Source organism: Lynx canadensis, chromosome D4 (genome assembly GCF_007474595.2).
Source record: "Lynx canadensis isolate LIC74 chromosome D4, mLynCan4.pri.v2, whole genome shotgun sequence".
Lineage (NCBI taxonomy): Eukaryota > Metazoa > Chordata > Mammalia > Carnivora > Felidae > Lynx > Lynx canadensis.
Genome location: NC_044315.2, coordinates 69,785,523 through 69,811,687, shown reverse-complemented (window position 1 = coordinate 69,811,687; position 26,165 = coordinate 69,785,523). Strand labels below are relative to the sequence as shown.

The following is a 26,165-nucleotide window of genomic DNA, read 5'->3' as shown; positions in this document are numbered from 1 at the left end:
GGGAGGAAGGGGAGATGGGGAGACTGGCATAAAGGGCGGAGGAAGACAAGCTGCTAGGAGAGGGTCCGAGCCGGGAGGAGATGCTAGGAGGCAGGACCAAGGCTTCGCGCCCGCTGGAGGATGCGCAGAGCCAGGAGCGGGGCGCGAGGAGGCTGGCGGGGAGCGCGGCCGCGCTGCTGCGCGGGATGCGGGCGGGGGCGGGCGCGTGCTGGCGGCGGCAGCGGCTGCGCAGTCCCGGCCCGGCGCCCGCGGCGCCCCCGCTGCGGCCGGAGCGGCCTGGCTTCGGGATCCGTGCGCAGCGATGGCACAGCCGCCCCGGCAGCGCCCAGGGGCCTGGGTGCCGCTGGTCTTGCTGCTGCTGGCCGGGCCCGCCACCTGCGCCGCCAGCCCCGCGGACGACGGCGCGGGCCCTGGGGGCCGGGGACCCCGGGGCCGAGCGCGGGGGGACGCCGGTGCAGACGAGGCGGTGCCGCGCCACGACTCCTCCTACGGCACCTTCGCCGGGGAGTTCTACGACCTGCGCTACCTGTCCGAGGAGGGTGAGGGGCTTCGGCTGGGAGACGCGGGGTGGGGGTGGGGGACCGAGGGGGCGGCGGGAACGGGACCGGAGGGGCGATTTGGTAAGGATGCGAATGGAGGCAGCTCTGGGACCGCGGGGACCGGGGTGGGGAGTGCACTACTCAGACCCCCGCCGGCCTGCAGGAGGCACACGAAGAGCCGTCAGCCCCTTCCACCCGCCTCCTGCTTTACAGGCCAGGAGAGGGAGGTGGTCAGCAGAGGTCTGCGAGGCTGCGGAGCGGTGGGGCTGAGCCTAGGCTCCCCAGTTCTCAGCGGGTGGCCTCCACTTTCTCTGTCCGAGGTTGGGGTAACGGGTGGTAGGGGAGGAGGCCGCCATCTGGCCTGGGGTGTGTGAGAGCAGGGAAGCTGGTGGGGAGCAGAAATCACAGTTTAAAGTGATGCCTTATTTTCTCCCTATTTGTATTGACCTAAATTTGCGGTGACTAGGGCCCCAACCTACCGGCGTTCTGTTCCTGCTCACTGCCCTGCCATCAGAGCTGGGGCATAGCTCCTTCCCCACTTTCGTCCCAGTTCTTTTCTGTTACCACACACGTTAGGGTCCCCTAGTGTGAGCCACCATTGTTGGGGGCTGCTGGGCCCAGAGACTAGGGGGTTTGTCAGCCAGAGACCTCCCTGTGGTGTTGCTTCAGTGAACACAAAAGCCAAGCTGATTCTGTGCAGAAGAAATAGAAACTGGCCTCTTAACTGCTGCAATTTAGAAAGTAGTGATTTTCCTTTTCTTCTGCTAAGAGGGATATGCAAGAATAAAATTGGGGTTGAAATGTCCCTGCAACTGATATGATGCTGGGTATGTTTGCTATGTAGGATTCGGTTCAGCTGCATACAACAAGCACTCACTAATAGCTTCAATAAGATAGAAGTTTCTCTGTCATGTGAAGAAATCTAGAAGTAGCTGGTCTGGGCTGGTATCGGAAGCTCTGTGCTCATCAGAGACACTGGATCCTGGTCTTCTGTTTCTTCACGATTCTTAGCATGTAACTTCATGGTCCCAAATGGCTGCTTGATCTCCAGCCATTACATTCACTTTCTAGGCAGTGGGAAGAAGGTCACTGATTACCTTCATTGGCCACAGTTTAGTCATGTGGTCACATGCAAATTCAAAGGAGGCTGGGAAAGGTGGCCTTTTAGCTGAGAAGTAAGATGCCCAGTTAAAAAAGTGGAATTACTGTATCAAAATGGAAAGAATGGATTTGGGGAAATAGTTGGGTAGAGGTTCAGGTGCTAAAACAGAGACACCTACATATAGTGGCTTAAGTAAGATACTTTGTTTTTTTCCTCACATGAGTCTGACTGGTCTGGGCAGGTGGGACAGCTCTGTTCCATAAAGACATTCAGCAACCTACACCCCTTCCATCTTGTTCCACCTTCCAGCAAAGCTTTGTCCTCACCGGTGTGGTAGAAGTTGGGTTTCTTACATGTCCTCGTTCAAGCTTGAGGAAAGGAGAAAGAGAGGAGGTTCGGGACAAGCAGTTACCTTTCAGGCTGCTTGCACAGATGACTGCTGCTCACGTTCCTTCGTTCCTTCGGCAAGAACGTAATTACATGACCTAGCTGCAAGAGAGGCTGGGAAATGTAGTCTTCTACCTGGGCAGCCATATGGCCGAGGGGGGGGGGCGGGGAAGGAGAGAGAGGGGCAGTGGGAGGATGGCAAGCGGAAGCAGCATCTATCACTCTGGAAAAGAATAAACATTTCAAAGCCCATCTGTTTCTGAAAGCATCTAATACATATTTATTCTGTTGGTAGTCAGCCCAGCACACTGCCAGGTGACTCACACATGGCACATGAGAGCTCATATTCTCACTGGGCACAAATGGAGGAGAGCAGGGGCAGACAATGTATGTCAGTTTGTATATACAGAGGGAATGAAACTGTAGAGTCCAGACGGTTTATGAACATGGACATCAGGCAGCTAAGGCCACAAGGAAGATTTTCTAGAGTTGAGCTAGGACGCACGAAAGACTTTGGTGAGACAGAAAAGGAAGGGCTTTTAGGTGAGGTGACCCCGCAGGGGCAGGAGGGCATGCGATGTGTGTAGACATCCCTACTTTGTCTGCTTCCCTTTGTCACCCATTCTGCACATACAGTCTGAAGCTTGGCTCTAACCCCCAGAAATCCATGATGGTTCCAACCTGCTCATTAGATGAAGCTTCAACTCCTTTATCTGGAGTTTTCTGTTTGGCCCAGTTTCATTTTACAGCCATCTCTTACTCCTCCCCTTTGCTCACCCTGGGCTTTTACTGTCTTCTTCTCTCTCCAGTAGTCTCGCGCATCTTCGGATGCAGTCCTACAGCCATCTGGCGCGGGTGCTAGTGGGGACATTTGTGGGCTGAGCCTCTCAGGGGCAGCACCTCCACCAGAAATCTCTGGGCCTCGGTTTTAGCCCTATGGGTCCTGAATACAGGCTTTCTCAAGATCCCTCGAAATAACCAGTGACATTGCCTTTGGGGACTGCCTGAGAGGGAGAAGCAGAAGCAGGAAATGTTCCAGGTGGATGTCCTAACCCAGAAAGCGAAGGGAAAGAAGATGTCAGGAAGCAGTGTCCTATGCTGTCGTGGGGCCCCATAGCATGAAGGTGCAAAATAGTTGATGGATTCAGGAAATGAGAGGTGAATTTTCCTGGGATGAATTCAGTGGAGAAGGAAGTGGGGTGGTGGGGGGTTGCTGATTGATTTTGAAGGAAGTGACAAGTGAAGAGCTTGAAATAGTGCCTTTAAACTACTCTTCCTATCAGTACAAATCTAGTGATAGGGGTTCCTGTTTCCTCTCTGCAGGGTACTCTCTTCTCTGGTTCAAAGTAGCCAACTAACTGAGTTTTCAATGAAAACATGACCTGGTAGTGTGATATCAGAAAAAGGCAATTAGAATCATGGGGATGGAGGAGTCACTGAAACCTTGTCTAGAAACCATTTCTCCAGTGTCCAGATAGTCCAAGACCCCCAAAGCCAGAGGCTGAAAACTGGCTGATTTGGGATCTTTAATTGCCTCCTAACTGTTCATTTTTTAAAATTTAATTTGTTTTGGTTTTATTATGCTAGTTCTCAGAATTCATAGGGATTCCCATGGTCTTAGCCTATACAACTAATCCTTACATTCCTAACTCTTCCACTGCCACCTCTTTCAGGGAGCCTTCCATGATTTTCTCCTTCTCCCACCCTCTGCCACCGAGTGAGGATATTCTCTCGTATCATACAATCTAACCCCACCATTGACCCTTTTTATTCTCTGTGATCAGGAGTTTCGATAGGGCCTTGGTGCTTGAATTCTACCACTCATACCCTTTCCTCTTGAGGTTCTTAAGGCAGAATCTATATGTGCAGAACAACAGAATGTAAAACAGATCACCTCATGATTATGGACAAAAATCCTATTCTGAGGGTTCTCTGAAAAAACTTAGTTGGGTGTTGTTAGCTTAGCGTTAAGTCCCAAGTAAAGCCTCCTGCTCTCGTCTCGTTGCCAGAAAGATCTGCAGGTCCTGAAGTCTTACTGCCAGCCATATGAATAGTGGTAGCTGGCTTGCCCTTGGGGCCATTCCCTGCCTTGGAAGGAAAAGAGGAAACATATGCATGGTTGCTTATCTTTAAGGCATAGTGATGTGACCACTTGTAAAATGTGGCCCAATCAATGAGTTTCTGACCATTGAATTCTGACCACAGTTTTTCCTACTTGGTAAGAGCTAGTAAGACAATAGAGAGGACAGAGATCGGGGAAAAGGGCACAAATTCCTTCATCTGCCTATATTATTCCTACCTGTACCATGTATTGTGTGTGGATCCTTTGCTCATCACCCTACCAATCTGGATGTTCTCTAAAGGTAAATAATCTACATCTGATCTAACTATATATCCTCCATTAATGTAGTCTGGTAATAACACTAATTGGAGCTAACTTTTAATAAGTGCTTACTGTGTGCCAGGTATTGCCTTAACTCCCTTATCCATATTAACTTAAAAAAATTTTTTTACCGTTTATTTATTTTTGAGAGAAAGAGACAGAGCGTGAGGGGGAGAGGGACAGAGAGAGGGAGACACAGAATCGGAAGCAGGCTCCAGGCTCTGAGCTGTCAGCACAGAGCCTGATGCAGGGCTTGAACTCATGAACCGTGAGATCATGACCTGAGCTGAAGTCGGACGCTGAACCGACTGAGCCACCCAGGTGCCCCTCCATGTTAACTTTAAATCTTACAGCAACCCTCTGACTTAGACGCTACTATTAGCCCCACTTCAGAGTTAAGGAAAGTGACCCACAGAAAATTTAAATATGTTAGTTAACTCACACAGCTAGAAAGTAGCAGAGAACTAGGTAGGTTTCTTGATTGACTTTATGGATAAGGTGGTGCAGGGTGTCCACAGCCTGTTGGTGAAGCAGAGGGTCCCTGTTGACCTGCACTATGAAATAGAGTGGGACAGGCTGAATGAGGTATTTTTGTGGGCAAACCTGAGGAAAGGGGCTTGGGATCGATGGAATAGTTGGGAACTGAAGGTTCCTGCATGGTGGAGTGCCACGATGAAGGCTTTGCTAAATGGGTGTCCTCATGTGTGTGGAGCTTTACATATTTTACATTATATAAAGTCCCTTGACGTTTTTACTTCATTATGACGCTGATAAGCAGAAATGATGATTCAGGCAGTTCAGAAAGAGAAAGAGGCTGGTGCAGTAGTTCTCAGACTTGAACAGACAGCTTCTGGTTAAAACTTCAAGGAATCAAGTACTAAATTAATACCTGAGGCTGTGAGCCAAGCAGTCAATTAGAAGCAATAAATAGCAAACCAGAAGCCATTAACCACCCAGTGGAGTATGGCAAAACAGGCTCAAGGGATTGCAGAAAAGAAACAGACAGTGTCTCTGAATTAGACAAGAATGGAAACCACAAATATTCATCAATTGATACATATCTGGGTTATTTCCCATTTTTGGCTATTATGAATCATGCTGCCATGAACATCTGTGTACAGGTTTTTGTGTGAATATATGTTTTCTCTCTCTTGATATGAGTATTTACATAGAAAATCAGAAAGAACAAACATCTATAAATCAAGAGAATGCAATGAGGTCACCATAAACAAGATCAGCCTATGTAAACCAAAGGCTCTCTTCTTTAGCAACAATAAGCTAGAAAGTGTCAAAGAAAACAAGATATTATTTAAAATAGCAACAAAAATCTGTATAATGTCAAATTTTGCCTAACAAAGAATGCCCTGGTCCTGTGTAGAGAAAACTTTTGACCTATTAAGATATATAAAGGATAGGAATAAATGGGAAATATACCATGATCTTGTAAGGAGTAACTTGGTATTATAAAGATGTCAGTTCTCCCCCTATTCACCTATCCATTTAATGCAATTCCAGACAAGAGCCCAGCAGTATTTGGGGAGAGAAATTGGCAAATTATGATCTATCCTTTACATGGAAGAATCAAGTTCTGTGAATTGCTGAGATACGTTACAAAGCCTAGTAATTCATATAGTGTGGTCCTGGCTCAGGAACAGTCAGATAATCTAAAAACAAAGCAGAAAGTCCAGAAATAGACCTATGTTCATATGAGAACCAGTAAATTATTAAAGGTGTCATCATAAGTTGCTAGGGGAAAGATGAATTATTTAATAAATGGTGTTGAGAAAAATTGATTCAATGTAGGGAGAAAAATAAAACTGTTTTCTTACCTCACATCGTATAAAAAAATAAATTCCAAATGGGTCAGGTCTAAATGTGAAAGGCAGTACCACAAAGTCAATAAATAATCGTGTGGGGAAATAAATCTCTTCCTATCCTTAGAATGGAGGCTAATGTCTTAGACAAGACTCTAAAAGCACAAATCAAAAGAAGAAAAATTATTTCCTCAACTACATCAAATTTAAAGATTTTGGCCCAAGGAAGACTGTCAGAGAAAAAAAGTAAGATTGGTGACAGACGAGAAGGAAAGAAATGCATGTGAAAACAGCAAACTGGTAATCTGGAATACACACAAAGTCCACAAGAAAGACTGAAAACCAAGGTTAAAAAAAAAAGGCAAAGATATTTTCACATATACACATCATAGAGGAGGAAACCCAAGTAGCTGATACAGATATGAGGAAACATTTAACCCCATTAGTACTTAGGAAAATACAGATTAAAATCCTGAGAATGTTGGATGGCATCAGGTACAGGCAAAGGTGTGAGGAAACAGGGACCTTGTGCATTATGGATGGGATTGTAAACTGGTGCTCCCAGTCTGAATACTCATCTCATTGAGCTTTGTGGAATTACAGGTGGGACCCAATCATTGCTCTCCATGGTTTATTAAAACAAAACAAAAACCTCTTGCGTATGTCTACAAGAAACACATGTAAGAAAGTTTGTCTCCTTCATTATTTGACAAAGCAAACACTGAAGGCAATTTCAGTGTCTAAACTTTGGAGGTTATTTCAGAAAATGCCATTATATGTACATCATGGAATGCTACTCAGTCAGGAGTGATAACAGGTCTCACATTGACATATAGGGATGGACTTCCAAAGGGAAATAATAAACAGAATGAGGTTTAACACACAGTGTCATTTATGCGGGTTAAAAGCATATACAAGCTATCTATTTTTCCAGAGAACACATATGTAAAAATAAACATGTGGACAGTGGTTAGTAGTTTGGGTGGGCCCTTGATAGTCTGCTCTGCTTGGGGGCTTCCAGACCTTGTGCATGGCCATGGAATGGTCAGTGCAGTGCAGCTGTGGACAGCATGGCAGGACAGCGCTGTTGGCATAGTGAAAAATTGGCCCTGGAACCTCAACTTTAGATCCAGGTTCAGCTGAAGGCACTTTAGAGATTAATTTATAATGTAATCATGCAAGACTTTCAGGATGGTGTCGTTGGGAATATGAAAGAATTTATGCAACAAGGCAGGACCTTACCCTGGGCAGGCATGCCCATCCCCTATGAAGAGATGAGAAGCTTACCCCCCAACTCCATGTTGGCGGGTACCCATTATTACTAATGTGTGCTTTCAATTTATCAAGTAAAATAATGCTTTTTAAAGATATGTATGTCAGCGTTCTCATTTTGTGAAAACCTCCAGCCTTTGCTGAAGGATATACATGAAATACACTACACCAAGTGTCTAAGATGGGGAGGAAAATGGTGTTAGGAATGGATTAGGGAAAATATTAAGATGGGCTTTGCATAGACTGATAAGAATGTTCCATAAACAAAGAAATACCATCAGTTTAATTTGGTGTACTTATGTGCTTAAAATTCTACAGTCAAAATGATTTTCCAGTAAAATTGTACAGTGCATGTAAAATGTCCTATTGAACAACACTATTATCTAGCTAGTTATCAAGATTATAACAGCTAATAAGGTACAGTCTTTACAGATACATTGTGTTGGTATTCAAGGATTAATCCATTTAGTCTCTATCAGGATCCAATCAGAAAGAAAGACAGAAACCATATTTAAGCCTTTTTTTTTTTTTTTTTTTTTAACAGGATGCCCAGCCTGGGAATTATCTAAGTAGGTATTGGGGGACTGGAGAAGCAAAAAGGAGCACAGAGACAGTAACTGCAGGAAGCAGCCACCAGCCCTGGGCCTGGGGTGGTGGGAGGGGTGGGGGCAAAGAGAAAGGCTTGAGACTGTAAGAATCTAGAAGCTCAGACAAGAGACCATCCCCAGAAATGCAGCCCAGCCTCTGAGAATGGGGCTTTCTGCACAGCTGCTGATGGTTCCTTTGAAGGCATGATGAGGCTGGTTATGGGAGTCCAGAAAGAAGCTGGAAAAGGTGAAACCATCTGTCACCACAATGACGAAGTAGAATCACTGAGGACTTGTGTAGTGGACAACAAGTCAACTGGAAGGAATGGTCTTCTTTCTTCCTCCTACCTCCCAGGCTCCCTCCAGTGTTTCCTTTTGACAGAGTCTAGCCAGCTGGCAAAGGAGAAATGTGGTTTGCAGAGTACTCAGCCCATCATAGAGTTGGCTATAGAAGGCTGGGTTGTAGCTCAGAGACCAAAGCTTAAATACTGGCACACAGTCCAAACTTATTTTATGCCAACTAGATTATTTAAATTCAAGGAAAAAATTGTAATATTGCTGTGCTTAATATTGCTCTGCCAACCCCAACTAATTAATCTAGTGAAATTAATTTCTGGTGCAGATAACCCAGCGTGAGTACACAGTTTAAATGGGGTGCTCCTGGGGCGCCTGGGTGGCGCAGTCGGTTAAGCGTCCGACTTCAGCCAGGTCACGATCTCGCGGTCCGTGAGTTCAAGCCCCGCGTCGGGCTCTGGGCTGATGGTTCAGAGCCTGGAGCCTGTTTCCGATTCTGTGTCTCCCTCTCTCTCTGCCCCTCCCCCGTTCATGCTCTGCCTCCCTCTGTCCCAAAAATAAATAAACGTTGAAAAAAAAAAATAAATAAAAAAAAATAAAAAAAAATAAATGGGGTGCTCCATAACAAGACTGCTCTCACGTTAGATCAGCTGGCCACCCACAAACCCCCTCAGGTTCTGTAACTCACTGGAATGTTTCACAGAGTTCAGGAAAGTGCTATACTTACACTGAAGGGTACAGTTCAGGAACAGCTGGTGAAGACACACAGGGTGAAGTCTGGGAGTCTCCCAAATGCAGTTTCTGTGCCCTCTTTCGAAATCAGGCCTTGTCACTCTCCTGAATATTAGTTTGTTCACCCACCAGGAAGTGGCACTGAGTTTCAGTGTCCAGGGTTTCTACTGGGGTCTTATTACATAGGCATGATTTATTTAGTCACTGGCTACATAATTGAACACAGTCTCCAACCTCCCACCCCTCCCTGGGGATGGGGCTGTCTTACAGACCCAAACCTCGAATCACCTGATTGGTCCCTCTGGTAACCAACCCCAATCATGTGATCCCAAGGGGCTCATGAATAGCAAAGACAGTCCTGCTAGGGAATCCCAAAGATTTAGAGCCCTCTCTTCCCAGGGACCAGGGACAAAAACCAAATTATTATACAACATCTTACAAAACAAGAGAAAAATGTGCCCAAATGCATTTGACAAAAGAAGTTCTCATTTCAAGTTTTAGAAGCATATACGATAATAGGAAATTAGTGCTAGAAAAGCCCTGAGAAGCCATTTTGCCAACAGTAATAAAGTAGTTTGGTACATTTATAAGTGAGTTTTGTTTGAAAACTTGCTCTTATTTAGAACTAAGAAACCCATTCTTCTAGAGATGATCTTACCCAATAGTATTGGTTCTGTGTATTTTACAAAACTTAATAATAATCCAATAGTAATAATAATTGGCATTTATTGAGCTGGAAATAATGCCAGTGTATTATTCTAGATGCTAGGAAGTAGGAAAAAAAATATAGAGAAACTGAGAAGCAGCATTATAAGAGATTGTCTTTTTCAGTTACTTATAGAATTTTTATTTTTTATTAGTACTTTTTTTGAGAGAGAAGGAGAGTGTGTGTGCAAGCAGGGAAAGGGCAGAAAGAGAGGGAGAAAGAGAATCCTAAGCAGCTTCCATGCCCAGCACAGAGTTCTGTCTCACAAACGTGAGATCGTGACCTGAACCAAAATCAAGAGTCAGTTGCTTAACTGACTGAGCACCCAGGCGTCCCGGTTACCTATAGAATTTTTAAAATGTAAGTAGTCATTGTATTGTATTCTGAGAAAAAAATAACCTCAGCATTGTAGTGAGAAATAAGAACATATATGCAGATGCTTAACATAGTTTGTAGCATTAAGCGGTTGCTCAATAAAATGTTAAGAGAAAAAAAAAACCACCTCATCTAAGGCAGGTCTCAGTCTATAGTACCAAAATAGATTTAGGACTGAGCATAAAATAAGCATAAAAGTGGAAAAACTGATGCATTTGGCTCAATTGCTTAAAGATGGCAAAAAGCTAGGGCTGTATTTTAGCATGTGGTCAAGATCTAGGGTAGTAGAAATGAACTGTCCATGGTGTACAGATGTGTGCCAAGAAAGTGTGGCCTGGAGGCTTTTTAATTTTATTTTTATTTATTTTTTAATGTTTATTTTTGAGAGAGAGAGAGAGAGAGAGACAGACAGACAGTGCAAGGGGCAGAGAGAGAGGGAGACACAGAATCTGAAGCAGGATCCGGGCTCTGAGCTGTCAGCACAGAGCCCGACAGGGGGCTTGAACTCGCAAACCATGAGATCATGACCTGTGCCAAAGTCGTATGCTTAACCAACTGAGCCACCCAGGCGTCCTGGTGGCTTTTTTAATAAGGCATAACCTGATGGAACAAAGTAAACAAAGCCTCAAGTTTATATTTATTTACATTTCTTAATGTCTGTGGATGATTTTATTTATTCATTTGACAATCATGTGGTCACCATCCAATGCCAAGCACTATGCTGGACAGAGAACACAAGATGAATCACACATGGTTCCTGTGTGCCTGGAGTTAACAGCCGAGGAGAAAAATCTTGCTGTCACAGACTGGAAGCGTAATGTAGGGCTGCCCTTCAGTGTGTGGTTGAATGCATTATGATGTTAAGTCATCTTGCAAGAAAGATACTCAGCTGTTAGAAACGGTGTTGTTTGAAGAATTTAGTGAGATATGAAAATGTCCTATACAGCTTAATGAGGAATGGAAGTTCAGAGAAAGGGGAAAATCCTGCTATTGTGTATAGATATAAATGGAAAGGAAAACCTGTACCATCAAATATATATTTCATTGTTGATTTTTTTTTTCTCTTCGAGCACATGTGCTGCGTGAAAACTGATTTTCACACTCCCAGAGACTGTGATGAGCCAGTGGTTATATGGAATTATGCCACCCCCTGACTCAGGTTCCTTGCCTGTAAAATGAGGGAAAGGCCACATATTCTCAGTTAACATGCAAGACTGTCTCAAAGATGTGTACTGTGCACGCTACCATCATGAAGAGGGTGATTAGGCTTAAACAAAGCCCTTTTCTGAGACCTGAAGCCTTTCTCGACACGTGTGATAGAAAATAGTCAATATATTAAAAAGAAAAATGTCTCCTTGGAAAAGCTGTCACTGGATTTTCTAACCATTGTTTATTCTCACCGTCTAGGTTACCCTTTCCCTACTGCTCCTCCCGTGGATCCATTTGCCAAAATCAAAGTGGATGACTGTGGAAAAACTAAGGGATGCTTTAGGTTGGTAGATCTGCGAGTTGGATATCTTTAAGGCTAAGACACTGATTTACTTCTCAAGGTAGTATTTAAATTGCATACAGTTTATTCTAATCAGGGCCTGCACCCCCTCACAGCTTCAGCAGGGATGTGGCCTGTTTCTGGTGGGCACCCCAGTTTTCGGTCTTAGACGCCGTAAACTCTAGAATGCTACTTGGCACTGGAACGCTCTGACCTGGCTTTTCACTTATGACCATACTGCCATTGGCCCAGGTATCGACTCCTAACCAGTTGGCTGTATGAAAAAGAATCGTGGCACAGGCTATGTCTTATTAGGCTGTGAGCGGGACAGACAATGATAGACATCTAAGACCTCCAGTTCCTTTTCAAGTAAAGACTCATGACTTAGGAATATCTGGGTGATACTAAATAGTCATTAAACACTGATGATTATAGCTGGTTATCTTAGGTTTAGTGAGTCCCTCTGTGATTATTAGTAGTGTTCTATCAAGACATGATTGGAGCTGGCAAACACCAATACAGACAATGAACCTCCCATCCAGACAGCTCCACGTTGTTGGAAAAGCCTCCTCCTCTTTGAATTTGTTATTTCCTAGGATAAATTGTCCTTGAGTAAAGGTTGTGATGGCCACTGCACTGGAAGTTCTGAATTTTTTTTTTTTCTTTTCTTTTCTTCAGTGCTCAAGGAGAAAAAATTGAATAAAGGGGTTTTGAGTTTTCTTTGGATTACAAAGGTATTTCTAAGGAATTTTTAAGAATCCAAATAATACTATTATTGAGGAACATGGCCAGCAATATTAAGCCTAGTGATGGGTGACATTTTTGAGGAGGGAAGGAATTTCAGTACCTGCTGGCTTCAGGGTGACTTGTTTTCTGGCACATTCATTTCTCCTTTAGCTTTCCTTACCCCCGTTCAGCATTTTCAGCCCATTCCATGTGGTCTTGAAACTTACATCTCTTCCCACCTACTCAGGGTACCTGCCAGCCTTGTGGCGTGTTCCCTGCCTCCTCAGTCAGCACTTGACAGCCTTGTGCCCTGTTTCTTCACATGCCTCCCACCTGAGCTTCTGTGGTCTCACCCGTTGCTAGTTTTCTGCTATTGTGAAAATGGTGTAAAAATGATGTTCCTCAACTAGGGCTTTCAGATTCTTAAAGGGTCCACACGTCTGCGTTTCCATTTCAATAGTGCTCCTTAAAAAGATTAATGTCTGCATAATCTGACTATCTGGATAACCAGTTTATACTGCCCTATACTCTAGTGCCTAAATTTGTAATTGTGTTAGCATCAGGTAGCCTGACAGAGCGCAGATTTTATAAATATTGATGTATTTGTGCTCAGTGAATACCAGATGAGGTATCCATTTGGTGTATTGTACGTATAAGGGTTTTGCAGCGGTTCAAATAGATAAAAGTGGAGGAATGTGGAATTGTGTTTAGTGGAATTGTGTTTAGTGGTAGTGGTAAGAGCATGTTCAACCAAGAGACCCTGCACAGTATAGTCAAATATACCCCTATGCAGGTAAGCAAAATCCACCTTCAGTAACACTGCATTATCTATCACACGGATGCTGGGAATTTGAATGTTCCTGGTTCTGTAGTTTAACTTATATTTCATTTGTAAATTTTTGTTAGTTTAGTTGTATGGGAATTTGTAAGTAAAGAAGAACTGGCATACATTTAATTAACAAAGACAGTTTATTAACTCAGATTTTTTTTTCCTCTGGAAGGGATTCGGAAATAATTCAGTAATAACTAGTCTCTGAGAAGCTCTAATATAATGTGGAGAATACTGGCTGGGAGTGGAGGCCCTACTGACTCACTGTGGAAGCCCCTTCCCATCTCTGGTCCCTCAGGATGTATGTGGATAAAAAGGAGCAGTTAGATCCTCTCTGTGTTCTCTCCTGAGTGAAACTGGTTTTGAGATTCCTGGTAGCAAAGATCTAATTTATCTGATAATCTTGCTGAGGTGTGCCTGATACATTGATGACTTCTTAATGTATTTATGAATAAGTAGCTGAAGAAGTAGTGATATGTTTTGATATGTCCTATAGATATGGCAAACCGGGCTGTAATGCAGAGACTTGTGACTACTTCCTTAGCTACCGGATGATAGGGGCTGATGTGGAATTTGAACTGAGCGCTGACACAGATGGTTGGGTAGCAGTTGGATTCTCTTCAGACAAGAAAATGGTAAGACGCGAATCATGATAAAAGGTGATTTTTTTTTTTCCTTCAGTTTGCTGTGCTACTTTAGATTCTAGAGAATGGGCATGGTTTTGTTTCTCTAGGTTCCCATGCCACTGTTAAATGTGAGAAGTGAATTTCTAGCCTTTGATTTCCTTTTTCAAAGCAAAGCAAATAAATCGATCAAAGCATAATAATGACTGTATTAGTTATGGCTCTCTGATTGAAAGTTAAAAAAAATTTCAAGCTGGCTCAAACAAAAGAAAGGGTTGGTTATGAGAATACAGGGTATCTTGTGGTACCCGCATTTATTAGTTGTTACGGCAATAATATTGCAAGAAGCGTCTCCAAAACTACACCGTTTATAAGCATTATTTCTCATTCACATGTGTGTGATTTGGCTAGGGCTCAGCTGGGCTTGGCTCCTGTCCGTGGGTTGGATTCAGGTTTTCTCTAATCATTCTGGAATCAGCAGCTACCAAGGCATGCTGTTTTCTTGGCAGAGGCAGAAAGGCATGATCCATCCAAACTTACTTCCAACCTCTGCTTACATCACATCTGCTAACATTTCAATGCCCAGAGTAAGTCACACTGTGAAGCCCAGAATGAAGGGACAGGGGAGTTCACTTCTCTTACCAAGAGACCCCTTGAAAGTGTGGGTATGTAATACTAGTACTGGGGATTGAATAATTGAGTCTAACAATTCATTCCTCCATAGTACACATGGGCAAGAACACATCTGGACCTGAGAAAGACCAGAAGCCAGGACCAGGAACAGGCAGGGCATTAGGATCCCAGGCAGCTGTCTGTCTCTTACCTGTGCTTCTCTCTGTGCCTCTGCTGTGTTTTTCCCCTCCTTCCTCTGTAGCACTATCATTTGCCATTTCACTGTGCCAGGGTGCTTTCCAACAGCCAGACTTTCTTGGGCCTCTGTACCTCTGCACATGCTGCTGTTCTATCAATAGGAGCCACCTTATTCTCTTCACCTGACCTGTTGTGAGGCTCCTGCAATGAGAGAAGGCCAGCTCAGACAGGGTTAGAGCAGTGGGAGTGGTGAGAAGTGCTCAGATTTGGTGTGTGTGTGTGTGTGTGTGTGTGTGTGTGTGTGTGTGTGTGTGTTTTAGTGTTTATTTAAGAGAGGGAGAGAGGGAGAGAACGGGGGAGGGACAGAACGAGAGAAAGAGAGAATCCTAAGCAGGCTGCATGGTCAACGCAGAGCCCAACATGGGGCTCAGTCCCACAACCCTGGGATCACGACCTGAGCCAAAATTAAGAGTCGGACGCTCAACCAACTGAGCCACCCAGGTGCCGCTAAAGATTTTATTTTTAAGTAATTTCTACATCCTATATGGGGCTCAGACTCACAACACTGAGATTAATAGTCTCATGCTCTACTGACTGAGCCACCCATTTTTTGGACCTGTTTTTTAAAACTTTAAATGTACAGACAATCTGTAAGGATAGTGCAACACATTTGCTTCACCCAGATTCACCAAATAACTTTTTTATTGTGGTGAAATGTACATAACATAAAGTCTGCCATTTTGAGCCATCGTAAAATGTACACTTCAGTGGCATCAATTATATTCACAGTATACAACCATCACCACTGTCTACTTCCAAAACTTTTTTCTTTTTCTTTTTTTTTTTTTAACAAATGATGTCACTTTTCCACACATGCTTTATCTCACTGCCCTGCTGTTGCTGCTGGTACTTGCTGTTATTTTTATTATTTTCTGGAAACTTTGGAGATTAAATCTATTTATTAAATTCAGGAAGTTAAACACTAATATGATAGTATTATCAAATATACAGCCCATTTTCCAGTGTTGTCCATTGTCGCAATACTATCCTTTATAGAAAGTTTTATTTTATGACTTAGAATTCTGTCTACGAACACTATTAGTTGTCATGCATTTCTTTATTTCGCAATCAATTCGTAGCCTTTTTTTTTCTCTTTTTTGGTCTTTCATGACGTCGGTCCTTGTGAAGATTATTTTTGTAATAGTTTTTGTAATCATTTTTTGTAGAAGTCTCAGTTTGGGTTTGTTTGATTGTTTCCTCATGATTAGGTTACTTTTGTGTTGTCAGCAGGAATACTAAATAGCTGGAGATGTATTCTTTGAACATCACATAATGAGGCATTTGATGTCAGTTATTGTAATGCTAACTTCACTCACTTGGTTAAAGCTTTTTTAATAAAAAAAATAGGTTTTTTTGGGCGGGATTTCAAATTACAGAGGTAATGAAATGGATATATCTGAGTGAAATTTCCTTCTAGCAGAAAAGTTTGTGAAAGACACACCTTTGACTTCTTCCCCCATTGTTTTTCATGTTAGGGTGGTGATGACGTCATGGCCTGTGTCCATGATGACAATGGCAGGGTCCGCATACAGCACTTCTATAATGTAGGCCAGTGGGCAAAAGAGATTCAGAGAAACCCTGCCAGAGATGAAGAAGGAGTCTTTGAAAACAATCGGGTCACCTGCAGATTTAAACGCCCTGTGAACGTTCCCAGAGATGAAACAATTGTCGATCTGCATTTGAGTTGGTATTATCTGTTTGCTTGGGGTCCAGCCATTCAGGGTAAGCTCACACTTCGGCATCCTGTTTAAACACCAGACACTGCTTTGCTTGTGTTCATTATTTTTTGGGCAAGAGAGTGATAAGCCCTTTGGATGATACAACAGAAAAAGGAGATATGATCCTGCCTTCAGGAAGTTGTAATGGACTTAAATACACAGACATACAAATGGACAACTAATACACATATGTAGCTAGCACAGTACAAGGTAATTTATGATGAGCTGTGTGCTTAATGGAACAGATCATATATCTGCTATATGTGGGGGTATGTGCTGTATTAGATTCTCACAACATTCTCATTTACTCCTCACCACATCCTTGAAAGGTATAGATATCATCATCCTCATTTTGGAGAGATTAAGGAACTTGCTCAAGGCTATACAACTAATTAATGGAGGAACTAAAATTCAGTCCTAGGTCTGTCTGACTCCAAAGTCAGTGAGTACTCTTGGCTCCTATGTTCTAAATGTAAAAAATATTGAACAGGAAAGGACATCTTGAGACTTTTCTAGAGATTGACACCAAGCGTCTCATTAGTGTTCACTTTATGACTGTTCTGGTGGTCACAAACCCACCAAATTATCCTGTAATTTAGCCCATTGCTCCTCAGATTTTAATATGTACAGGAATTGCCTGGCTCTATCATTAAAATGCAGTTTCAGTAGGTCCGGAGTGGGACCCAAGATTCTGTGTTTCTAACAAACTTCTCAGTGGATGCTGGTCCATTGATGACCTCACTCTGGGTGGCAAGGCTCTTCAACAGATCCCCCACAAAGACCCAAGGATATCATGAGACCTTTTGGAGGCTGCCAAAATCACGTTGCATGGTGTCTTCAGCCTTCCTCCTGGCTGGTCAAGCCTAACGGCCTAAAAACGAAAGTGAGTTAGTTGTTCATGGTGCTTGTAGGAGAACTCATTCTGGCTCCTAGCAATTAATTGCATCTTTCTGTACTGTGTGCTTGTCAACTCTCTGTTGCCTAATCTTCTTCTTCGAGTTGTTTCCATTGATTAGTCTGGAGAGTTTATACCTTTTTTTTGCCTGTTTCTAATTGGGAAATCATTTGGATGCCTGCAGATTTGTGACACCTTCCCCGTTTGCTTATTTCCCATGATACCAACAATAGGTCTGCAGTTATATCCTTGAGAACTTTCAGTACTCACGGAAATAAATTATATCTTAGCTTGGAGAAATGAACTCATTAAAATGATAGCATTTGAAAACTAAAACTTTAGATTTGAGTGTGGGTTCTCCCTCTTGGTAGCTGTACCCAGCCTTTATCTAAATTCTGAACTCCAATTTCTTTGTATCTAAAATGGGGATGATGATAATACCAACCTCATAGGATCATTGTAAGCATTAAGTGAAAACAAGTATTTGAAACTCCTTTACAAGTTGGAAAGTGCTGTACTTTGGAAAGTCATCATCTGGCGTAAATGGAATAATAGCCTAACATTCTAAGCCCTCCTCAAGTCTGATCCCACGTTGCCTGATTAGCCCTCTCAGGACAATTGTTCTTGTCTCTGTCCTCAAACAGAACAGACATATTCCTACCCCATATATGGGCTTGTGCTTTTCCTGTTTCTGGAGCACCTTCTGTGAATTAAATTACTCTCTATTGATCATATCTTATACACTCTCTTAAAGTCTCTCAGAGGGGATACACTGTAAGCTAAGGCTTGAAGGGGATATAGGATTAGGTTTCCCTCAAGAGAAGCCTGATCTGGAGGTGCATGGTTAAACCTTGGAGCCCATCATATGTGACCAATGAGGGAGGTAGGTTAGGTGGGAGAGGTGATGGGATCTGCTGAAAGAAAAATTTCCCAGGGTGCCTGGGTGGCTCTGTCAGTTAAGTGTCCAATTCCAGCTCAGGTCGTGATCTTATGGTGAGTGGGTTTGAGCCCCACATCGGGCTTTGTGCTGACAGCGAGGAGCCAGCTTTGGGTTCTCTGTCTACCTCTCTCCCTGTCCCCTCCCCCACCCACACTCTCTCAAAAATAAACATTAAAAAAATTTTTTTATTAAGAAAAAATGAGGGGCGCCTGGGTGGCGCAGTCGGTTAAGCGTCCGACTTCAGCCAGGTCACGATCTCGCGGTCCGTGAGTTCGAGCCCCACGTCAGGCTCTGGGCTGATGGCTCGGAGCCTGGAGCCTGCTTCCGATTCTGTGTCTCCCTCTCTCTCTGCCCCTCCCCCGTTCATGCTCTGTCTCTCTCTGTCCCAAAAATAAATAAACGTTGAAAAAGAAAAAATGAAAAATCTCTATGCCAATCTGAGGAGTTTGAATTTGTGTTGACAGGAGCCAGCACGGACCCTGGAGCAGGCAATTAATGTGTCAAATTTGTTGGGCTTCCCTGCCAGATGGGACTTTAAAAAACACTCACTCTGGGGCGCTTGGGTGGCTCAGTCGGTTAAGCCTCCGACTTCAGCTCAGGTCACAATCTCGCGGTCCGTGAGTTTGAGCCCCGCGTCGGGCTTTGAGCCCCGCGTCGGGCTCTGTGCTGACCGCTCTGAGCCTGGAGCCTGTTTCAGATTCTGTGTCTCCCTCTTTCTCTGACCCTCCCCCATTCATGCTCTGTCTCTCTCTGTCTCAAAAATAAATAAACGTTAAAAAAAATAAAAAATAAAAAACACTCTGAGCCCTATTTCTTTTTTTTTTAATTTTTTTTTAATGTTTTTATTTATTTTTGAGACAGAGAGAGACAGAGCATGAATGGGGGAGGGGCAGAGAGAGAGGGAGGCACAGAATCGGAAGCAGTCTCCAGGATCTGAGCCATCAGCCCACAGCCCGACGCGGGGCTCAAACTGACGGACCGTGAGATCGTGACCTGAGCTGAAGTTGGACACTTAACCGACTGAGCCACCCAGGTGCCCCTCTGAGCCCTATTTCTAAGGAGACCTTTGTATTGAACTCACATGCCTGTAGTCTCCTTAACCCAAGGTCCATGTGACTTATTCAGGAGGTCAGGCACTTTGAATCAATTTCAGCTTATTAAGCATCCCATACACACAGCCTTCCTCTCTTTACATGTCTCACCAGATTAAAAAAAAAAAAAAGTCTCCAGTCCAAACACTTGTTTAGTATCTGAATCCTCCTGCTTTCTCTACTATTCCACCTCACTCTGCCTGTCAGACATACAGATGCACACATAGCACACCGCACACTCTCTGGTCTGGCCCGGGCAGGCCACCACTTCCTGTACCACAGACAATGAAAGAGACTTCCATCTGTAAGCAAGTATGACATGATCAGGAGTTGTTGATGATCCATTATATAAAAGATCTGTTTGAGGGAACAAATAGTAGCTCTTGCTGCTTAAAATCAAAATACGGTTTTTCATTTGGTATTAGTAAGATAAAACTCATCAGACACCTTGTAAGTAGGCATTCATACAGTGCTAAGAAGCAACAAAGTGGGGTGCAATAGATCAATGGTATTGTTCTGGTAGGGGGGTGTGGATTCATGAAAGCCAGCCTTTTGGGGTAAATTTAGCTACTTTTTATGTTCTTTCCATTTCTGTGTATGTACAAACATTATGGAGAATTCTGATGATAATTCTAATACCTGGTTCCAGATCTTTATAATCCCCGCTTATGTATTCAATGAGAAAGACTTGTCTAGTTTTTCTGTTGTTTGCATACATCATTTTAAATCTGTGCGCTTTTTTTGACTACCCCCTTCCTTTTGCTTTCTTTCCTAAAGGCTCTATCACCCGACATGATATAGACTCACCACCGACTTCAGAGCGTGTTGTCAGTATTTACAAGTATGAAGACATTTTTATGCCATCGGCTGCCTATCAAACCTTCTCTTCTCCATTTTGTTTGCTTCTCATTGTTGCCCTGACCTTCTACCTGTTGATGGGAACTCCTTAACCACAGCTGCAAAGCCAACATATTAAATGGATTAGAAAGTCTTTAGTATAATATATTTCTAAAGAGTATGCAGTATAATTTTAGTTTTTATTATTTAAAAAAAGACTTCTATGATTTCAGCTTTTTGGAGGAAAGAGCAAGCTTCTTTTCTAATCAAAGAAGATTGTTTAATATTGATCCCATACTTTTGGAAAGTAGTTACTTAAAATTTTTCTAAGCACTTTCAAATGTGTTTTCTTATTTCAGCTTTCATACCATCTCTGAGTTGGCTTGATGAAACTTATTAGTGCCAGCGTATTGAATGAGATTTGAAGTTGAAGAAAGCTGCCTTTTTGGTGACACCCATGCCATGTGGCCTTGGCTACTTGGTCAGATAACACATAACAAGGTAGAGAAAGAGCTAGGCACAGGGTCTGCAAACAACCTTTACTCTTCCGACTACAGCTCAATAGAGTTACCTGAAGCATTACTAAAGAGAACTTCACTGGATGGTCCTGGTTCACGACCAGCCTTTTGGGCAGAAGAAGTTTCAAATTTCCATAAATGTGTTTGGATATTTATACAGCTGATGGGGAGAAAGGGAAAGGTTACAATGATAAGAAAATGGTTCGTACTTACTTGCAATTTCTTCTCAATCAGGGAGTAGTTACAAGAAAATATTTTTATTGCTGTTTGGAAAGGTTAGAAAAGGAACTGTGAGTGTACCTGAAGATGTACAACTATATTAATGATAAAAGAAAAATATGGGCATTCTTAGTGATTAGAATTTGGACTCTTCTATCACTGTATTTTATAAATTAAGGTATTCATCTGTGGTTACAGCTAATTGTATTGTCAAGAGTTGACATCCACTGGGTGTATGATTAAATACGTATTATAATAGGCAAAGCATCTTAATAAAAATGTAAGGCATTTTGAAAATAAATCAACATTTTTGAAGATTGTGGAGATTTGGAGTAGAAACTTTTTAAGATGACATTTTTCTTTGATTAGAAAATGGGAAATGACCCCTAAAGTGAATTCATCTGGAGTTATCCATTCAAAGTATTCAGACTTGTAAATTGGACCAGCAGTCAGCGTAATTTATAATAATTCCTAGACTTAATGCATTCTGTTTTTTCAGAGGAACCCAAATGTTCCTTTGTTCCAAACGTCTCTGCTAACAGCCCATTCAGAGGAAAAGAGTCTATGGATATAGTTAATTGCTGATGGATTTGCATTGTAGAATTTTGGAGTCCTCTGGTTTGCATCCCCGCCCCTTGTTGCTTTAGAGCTGGCTCCAACTTTGTGGATTTTGTGATTAAACAAGACTGGAGACTGTGATTTCTAATGCCATCCTTGGAATTCACATCAGGGTGAAAGTCCACCTGGGGAGAGAGCTTTCGAATTCTGGAACTACAAAAAAAAAAAGGAAAACATCGAGATTCTGTGACATGGTTTACCAGGTGCATCCGAGGAATGTAAGAGAAATAATCCTCTTGCAGATGTAGAGAGATTAAATGACATTTAGTGAGCGAAAGAGTTGGGTGTAGGCTTCAAACTCAGGTCATGTCGTTCAAGTCTGTGGCTCCACCTCACTGTGATTGCCTCGGACAGAACTAAGCCCTCTGCTTGCTTCCAGCTGAGGATGGCCTGTGCACACCTTTTAAGTTGTAGCTGTTGTTTAGTAGTAAGGATACGGAGTAGGCAGGCACCCACCTTGTATATAAGAAGGCAAATATTTTTATACTTCATGCTCTTGTATATAGTATTTCGGCTATAAATAGATTGAGACTAAAGAGAGACAGGCTAGCCTCTGTAGCAGGCAGGGAATGAATAAATTAACGGATTTTCCTTCTGCTTACATTTCAAGTCAAGCTAATTTTTCCACAAATTATTTTACTTTGATGACCAGTTTTGCATATTTGTGCTTAGAACGTTCTCTGACTTCTTACTGCCACCAGGGTACAATGCAAACCATTTTTTTCTTTTTTTCTTTTTTTTGCAAACCATTTTGATTACCTCCAAAATCATCTTTTGCTCTCACTCACCTCTCATGGTGTTGCCTGTGCCCAGACATCTTACACTTCTGTGCTTGCTGAACTCCTACTTATGTTTCAGGTCACGGCTTCAATTGTTCTTCCTCCACTCCCCTGGACTAGATAGGTTTTGGTCCCCGCTGTGTGCTCCCACAGCACACTGGCCTTCCCCATCGTATTACTCATTGCACTTCAAACTCTTGCTCACCCTCCCTTGCTAGCTCCCTGATGCAGGGACCATTTCTTGTTCCTCATCATTGTAACAGGCACTGCTACACAGTAGGCATTCAGCAACCATTGTTCAACAGAATAAGTAAATGACTGTACTTCTGTGCCAAGTTTGGTTGGTTCAGAGGCTTATATTTCGTATATAGTGCCAAACTGGCCAGCCAACATTTTTGTATGCTCCCACTTGTGACCAAACCATAAACCATTTCTTTAGTGAACACTGAACTTCTGAAACACAAATAGGAAGATGGTTACTAGCCATGCTATTTTATCCTACAGCGAAACTTAGTGGATATTTTTAACAATAATGGTTGTTCACAAATAAGAATTCACAGACCAGGGATGCGGAATGGCATTGCACTGTCATTTCACAGAATCATTATAGGCACACTGAAATTAAAATTCTGTAGACTTCAGTTTCACTTATTCTTACCTATTACAAAAATAAATGTCTATTTTATCTCTATATTCCCATTTTCCAGCATACTACTTGTCACAGGGGAGATGCCTAACCAGTTTTTTTTATAAAATTCCTGAAGAGAATAATAACAGCTAAATGTATTTAGTGCTGTTCTAAGCACTTAATGTGGATTACCCCACATTATCCTACACATTTATTAAATGGAACCCACTCTCCACACTCAAATTAGGTAGGTGCTTTTTCCTCTCTTTACTGATTCACAATAAACAGGAGGACTTTTATAGTTCTATTTGGGGAAAGGGGTATGGTTTATTTCAACTTCCTTCTTAAAAACATTTAGTCTTTGTTTTATCAGTCATTTTAGTGCTTTTAATAGTTTTTTTTTTTTTTTAATGTATAGATTGGACAATACTGGAAGAATGTATTTGTCTTAGTTAATTTTTAGAAGTGATTTACCTAAAACCTCAGGTCTTCTTGTTTGGAACCCAGTGCCCTTTTATTGTGCCACTGTAGTCTCAAAGCTGAATTTATAACCATGATTTCAAAAACAAAATGCAGGAGCCATATTTAATGATCTTAAGCTGGCTTTTGTTGTTAAGGAAATCGGAAAGTTGGGACCACTCGGGATAGATTTTTCATCCCAGATAGTTTTTCCTACAACTTCTGTAATTAAGTTTACCACCTATATTCTGGATTTTGTGTTTCCAAGATGTTACCCCTGAGGTTGTGTGTCCTTCTTGGCTCTAGCCTGGGGTCTGCATACTTTTTCTGTAAAGGGCCAGATGGTAAAGATTTTAGGCTTTGCAGTCTCCGTTTCCGCTCCTCAGCTCTGTTGCAGTAAATTCAGAACCGAGTGAGCAGCAGTTTTAAATACTCTGAGCTGTGGAAATCATGAATGACTTTTACTGTTGAATTGCTCTTCATGGTGGGGATTACAGTGTTTAAGAATAATTTATTTCCCTGTAGATTTCTTTTCAAGGGTTATCTAAATCTGTTACACCCAGGGGAGAGTTTTACACACATGACTATAGCCTCTCCTTTGTGTATCCTAATGGAAAAATGTTCGGGAGCCCCTGCACTAGGCCAGATGCTGAGATGTGTATACTTTGCTGTATATAATTGTATATAAGTGTATATCCTTGTTCTCTAAACAGAATTGGTTATGTTTAGTGAACAGCTGGATTAATCTCAGTGTGTTTGTATATATATTTGTACATACATGATAAGATATACATAAATCTCTATATTTACATGCCATACCCATGTGAAGGTCTTTGTCAGGATTGTTCCTATTTCTGATCTCTTGAACACTGTAAAACCCAAGAGATAAAAAACATTGTGCAGATTGCAGGCAAAACTACCCTTTAGTTTATAGGAATTTAGTTTGTAGAAAGGATTCCTTTTTTTAAGCCTTGCCTCCACCACTCAACATTCTATGAATTGTTAAAAATATATAACGTATCATTGTTGAGTTTGGCTTTTCTTTTTTTTTTTTTTTTTATTTTTATTTTTTTTAAATTTTTTTTTTTTCAACATTTATTCATTTTTGGGACAGAGAGAGACAGAGCATGAACAGGGGAGGGGCAGAGAGAGAGGGAGACACAGAATCGGAAACAGGCTCCAGGCTCCGAGCCATCAGCCCAGAGCCCGACGCGGGGCTCGAACTCACGGACCGCGAGATCGTGACCTGGCTGAAGTCGGACGCCTAACCGACTGCGCCACCCAGGCGCCCCGAGTTTGACTTTTCTATACGTTTAGTTAAGAAACTAAAGCTAATGTTAACAGAGTAAATGGCATGTTGATACAGCCTGTACCTGATTTGTATTTAGATTCCCTATTCAGGTATTTAGTTTCAAGTTGGACTTCTTTGTTTTTATACTTAACAAACGACTTGAGTAGAAGTTCCTTGTCACAAAGTAGAGGCTATGCTAATGTGATTTTAAGTATGTCTGGAGACTGAAAATTGAAGTGATTCCTCAGGCTCTTTGAGATTTTTCACGTAAAATACACTGATGCTGGATTGTTTTCAGTTCTCCCTCCCCCCGCCCCCCCAGGATATTTGCCATTAGGAAAATAGCTGTTAAGGTCCGTTCTTCTGGAGGGTAAGCGATTCCCTAGGGTCATGGGGTGTGGCGGGTGTTGTGGCATTCACCCGGGTCACTGGAGTAGTTACCGTTTCATCGCATACGATGTGCTGCCATCTGGAAGAGTGAGTGCAGCTTCCCCACTTGCCTTATTCCCACAGACATGCTGACATGCTGGAATAGTCTGGCTCCAGGAGTATTCATATACTTTTTTGAGACTGTCTACAAATACTATTTTGTAAAAAACTATGCCTTTAAATAGACACCGATGGGTTATATTTGTTTTATAATAATTGTGTACCTAATGTTCAATTGTTATTGATTTTGAGATTTATGTATATTTATAAGCCTGTCCTATGTGAATTTTTACTCCAAGACGTGAAACCTTACTAATAAAGACATGGATTTCTATTTATGTAAAGTAATTGTAGCAATATTCCTAGATGCTACCTAAATGATTATTCTGTCCATTTTCCATCTCAAATACTTTCATCTTTGAGAATTATGTCACAGTTAGGATACATTAGCCAGATTTAAACTTTAAACTATAAATTCTCAACATGGTTTGAAATTCTTCCTGTTGATGTAATTAAAGTTAGTTTGTAATTCCGTATTGCTTTGCTGTGGTCTGTTTTGGTTTTCTGTGGTTTGTTTTACATGCTTTCCATTAGTAAAGTCTTCCTGAATTCGTAGACCTTGGAGAAGATTGGCAGCCTGTCTTGTCTGACAAAGAGTAAAGTCCTGTGGCAGTAGTCAGGTAAAAGTCCTTCTAGAGAAACAGTGTGCAGAACAAAATTGTGTTCATAGCTTCAGCTTAATACCTTTATCAAATAGTAAATGGAGGCCTATGACCCCATTTCAGGTATACAGTATTAATCCGTTGTAGCACAAAACTAGCTCTCAGAATTTCAGTTACAGGTCTTACTGGGAGCTAAATCGTATTATATGTTAGGAATAGTTAGAGTTTAGTAGTAGAGTCTCCTGAATCCTTATGGAGGTATGGGAATTGCAGAAAGTAGTAGCTGAGTGGTCAGTGCTATGGGGGCTCGATTGAGAAGCTCAGGGAATGTCACTTTAAGAAAGAATTAGGCA

At 42.2% G+C, this 26,165-nt stretch overlaps 1 protein-coding gene across 1 annotated transcript; it reads left to right on the top strand.

The window, feature by feature from the left end:
• Positions 1-286: 286 nt before the first annotated feature.
• On the top strand, positions 287-24,459 carry FRRS1L (ferric chelate reductase 1 like). The gene is made up of 5 exons (XM_030292836.2): positions 287-539; positions 11,599-11,683; positions 13,732-13,870; positions 16,204-16,450; positions 20,150-24,459. Exons 1-5 carry the CDS (start codon positions 302-304, stop codon positions 20,320-20,322), a joined length of 882 nt encoding a protein of 293 aa, XP_030148696.2. The 5' UTR covers positions 287-301; the 3' UTR covers positions 20,323-24,459.
• The last annotated feature ends 1,706 nt before the right edge of the window (positions 24,460-26,165 follow it).

Coding starts and splice junctions, on each gene's coding strand:
- FRRS1L (XM_030292836.2), top strand. CDS start 302: ATGGCACAGCCGCCCCGGCAGCGCCCAGGGGCCTGGGTGCCGCTGGTC. Junction 540..11,598: donor GCGCTACCTGTCCGAGGAGG/GTGAGGGGCTTC, acceptor CTCACCGTCTAG/GTTACCCTTTCCCTACTGCT. Junction 16,451..20,149: donor TTGGGGTCCAGCCATTCAGG/GTAAGCTCACAC, acceptor TCTTTCCTAAAG/GCTCTATCACCCGACATGAT.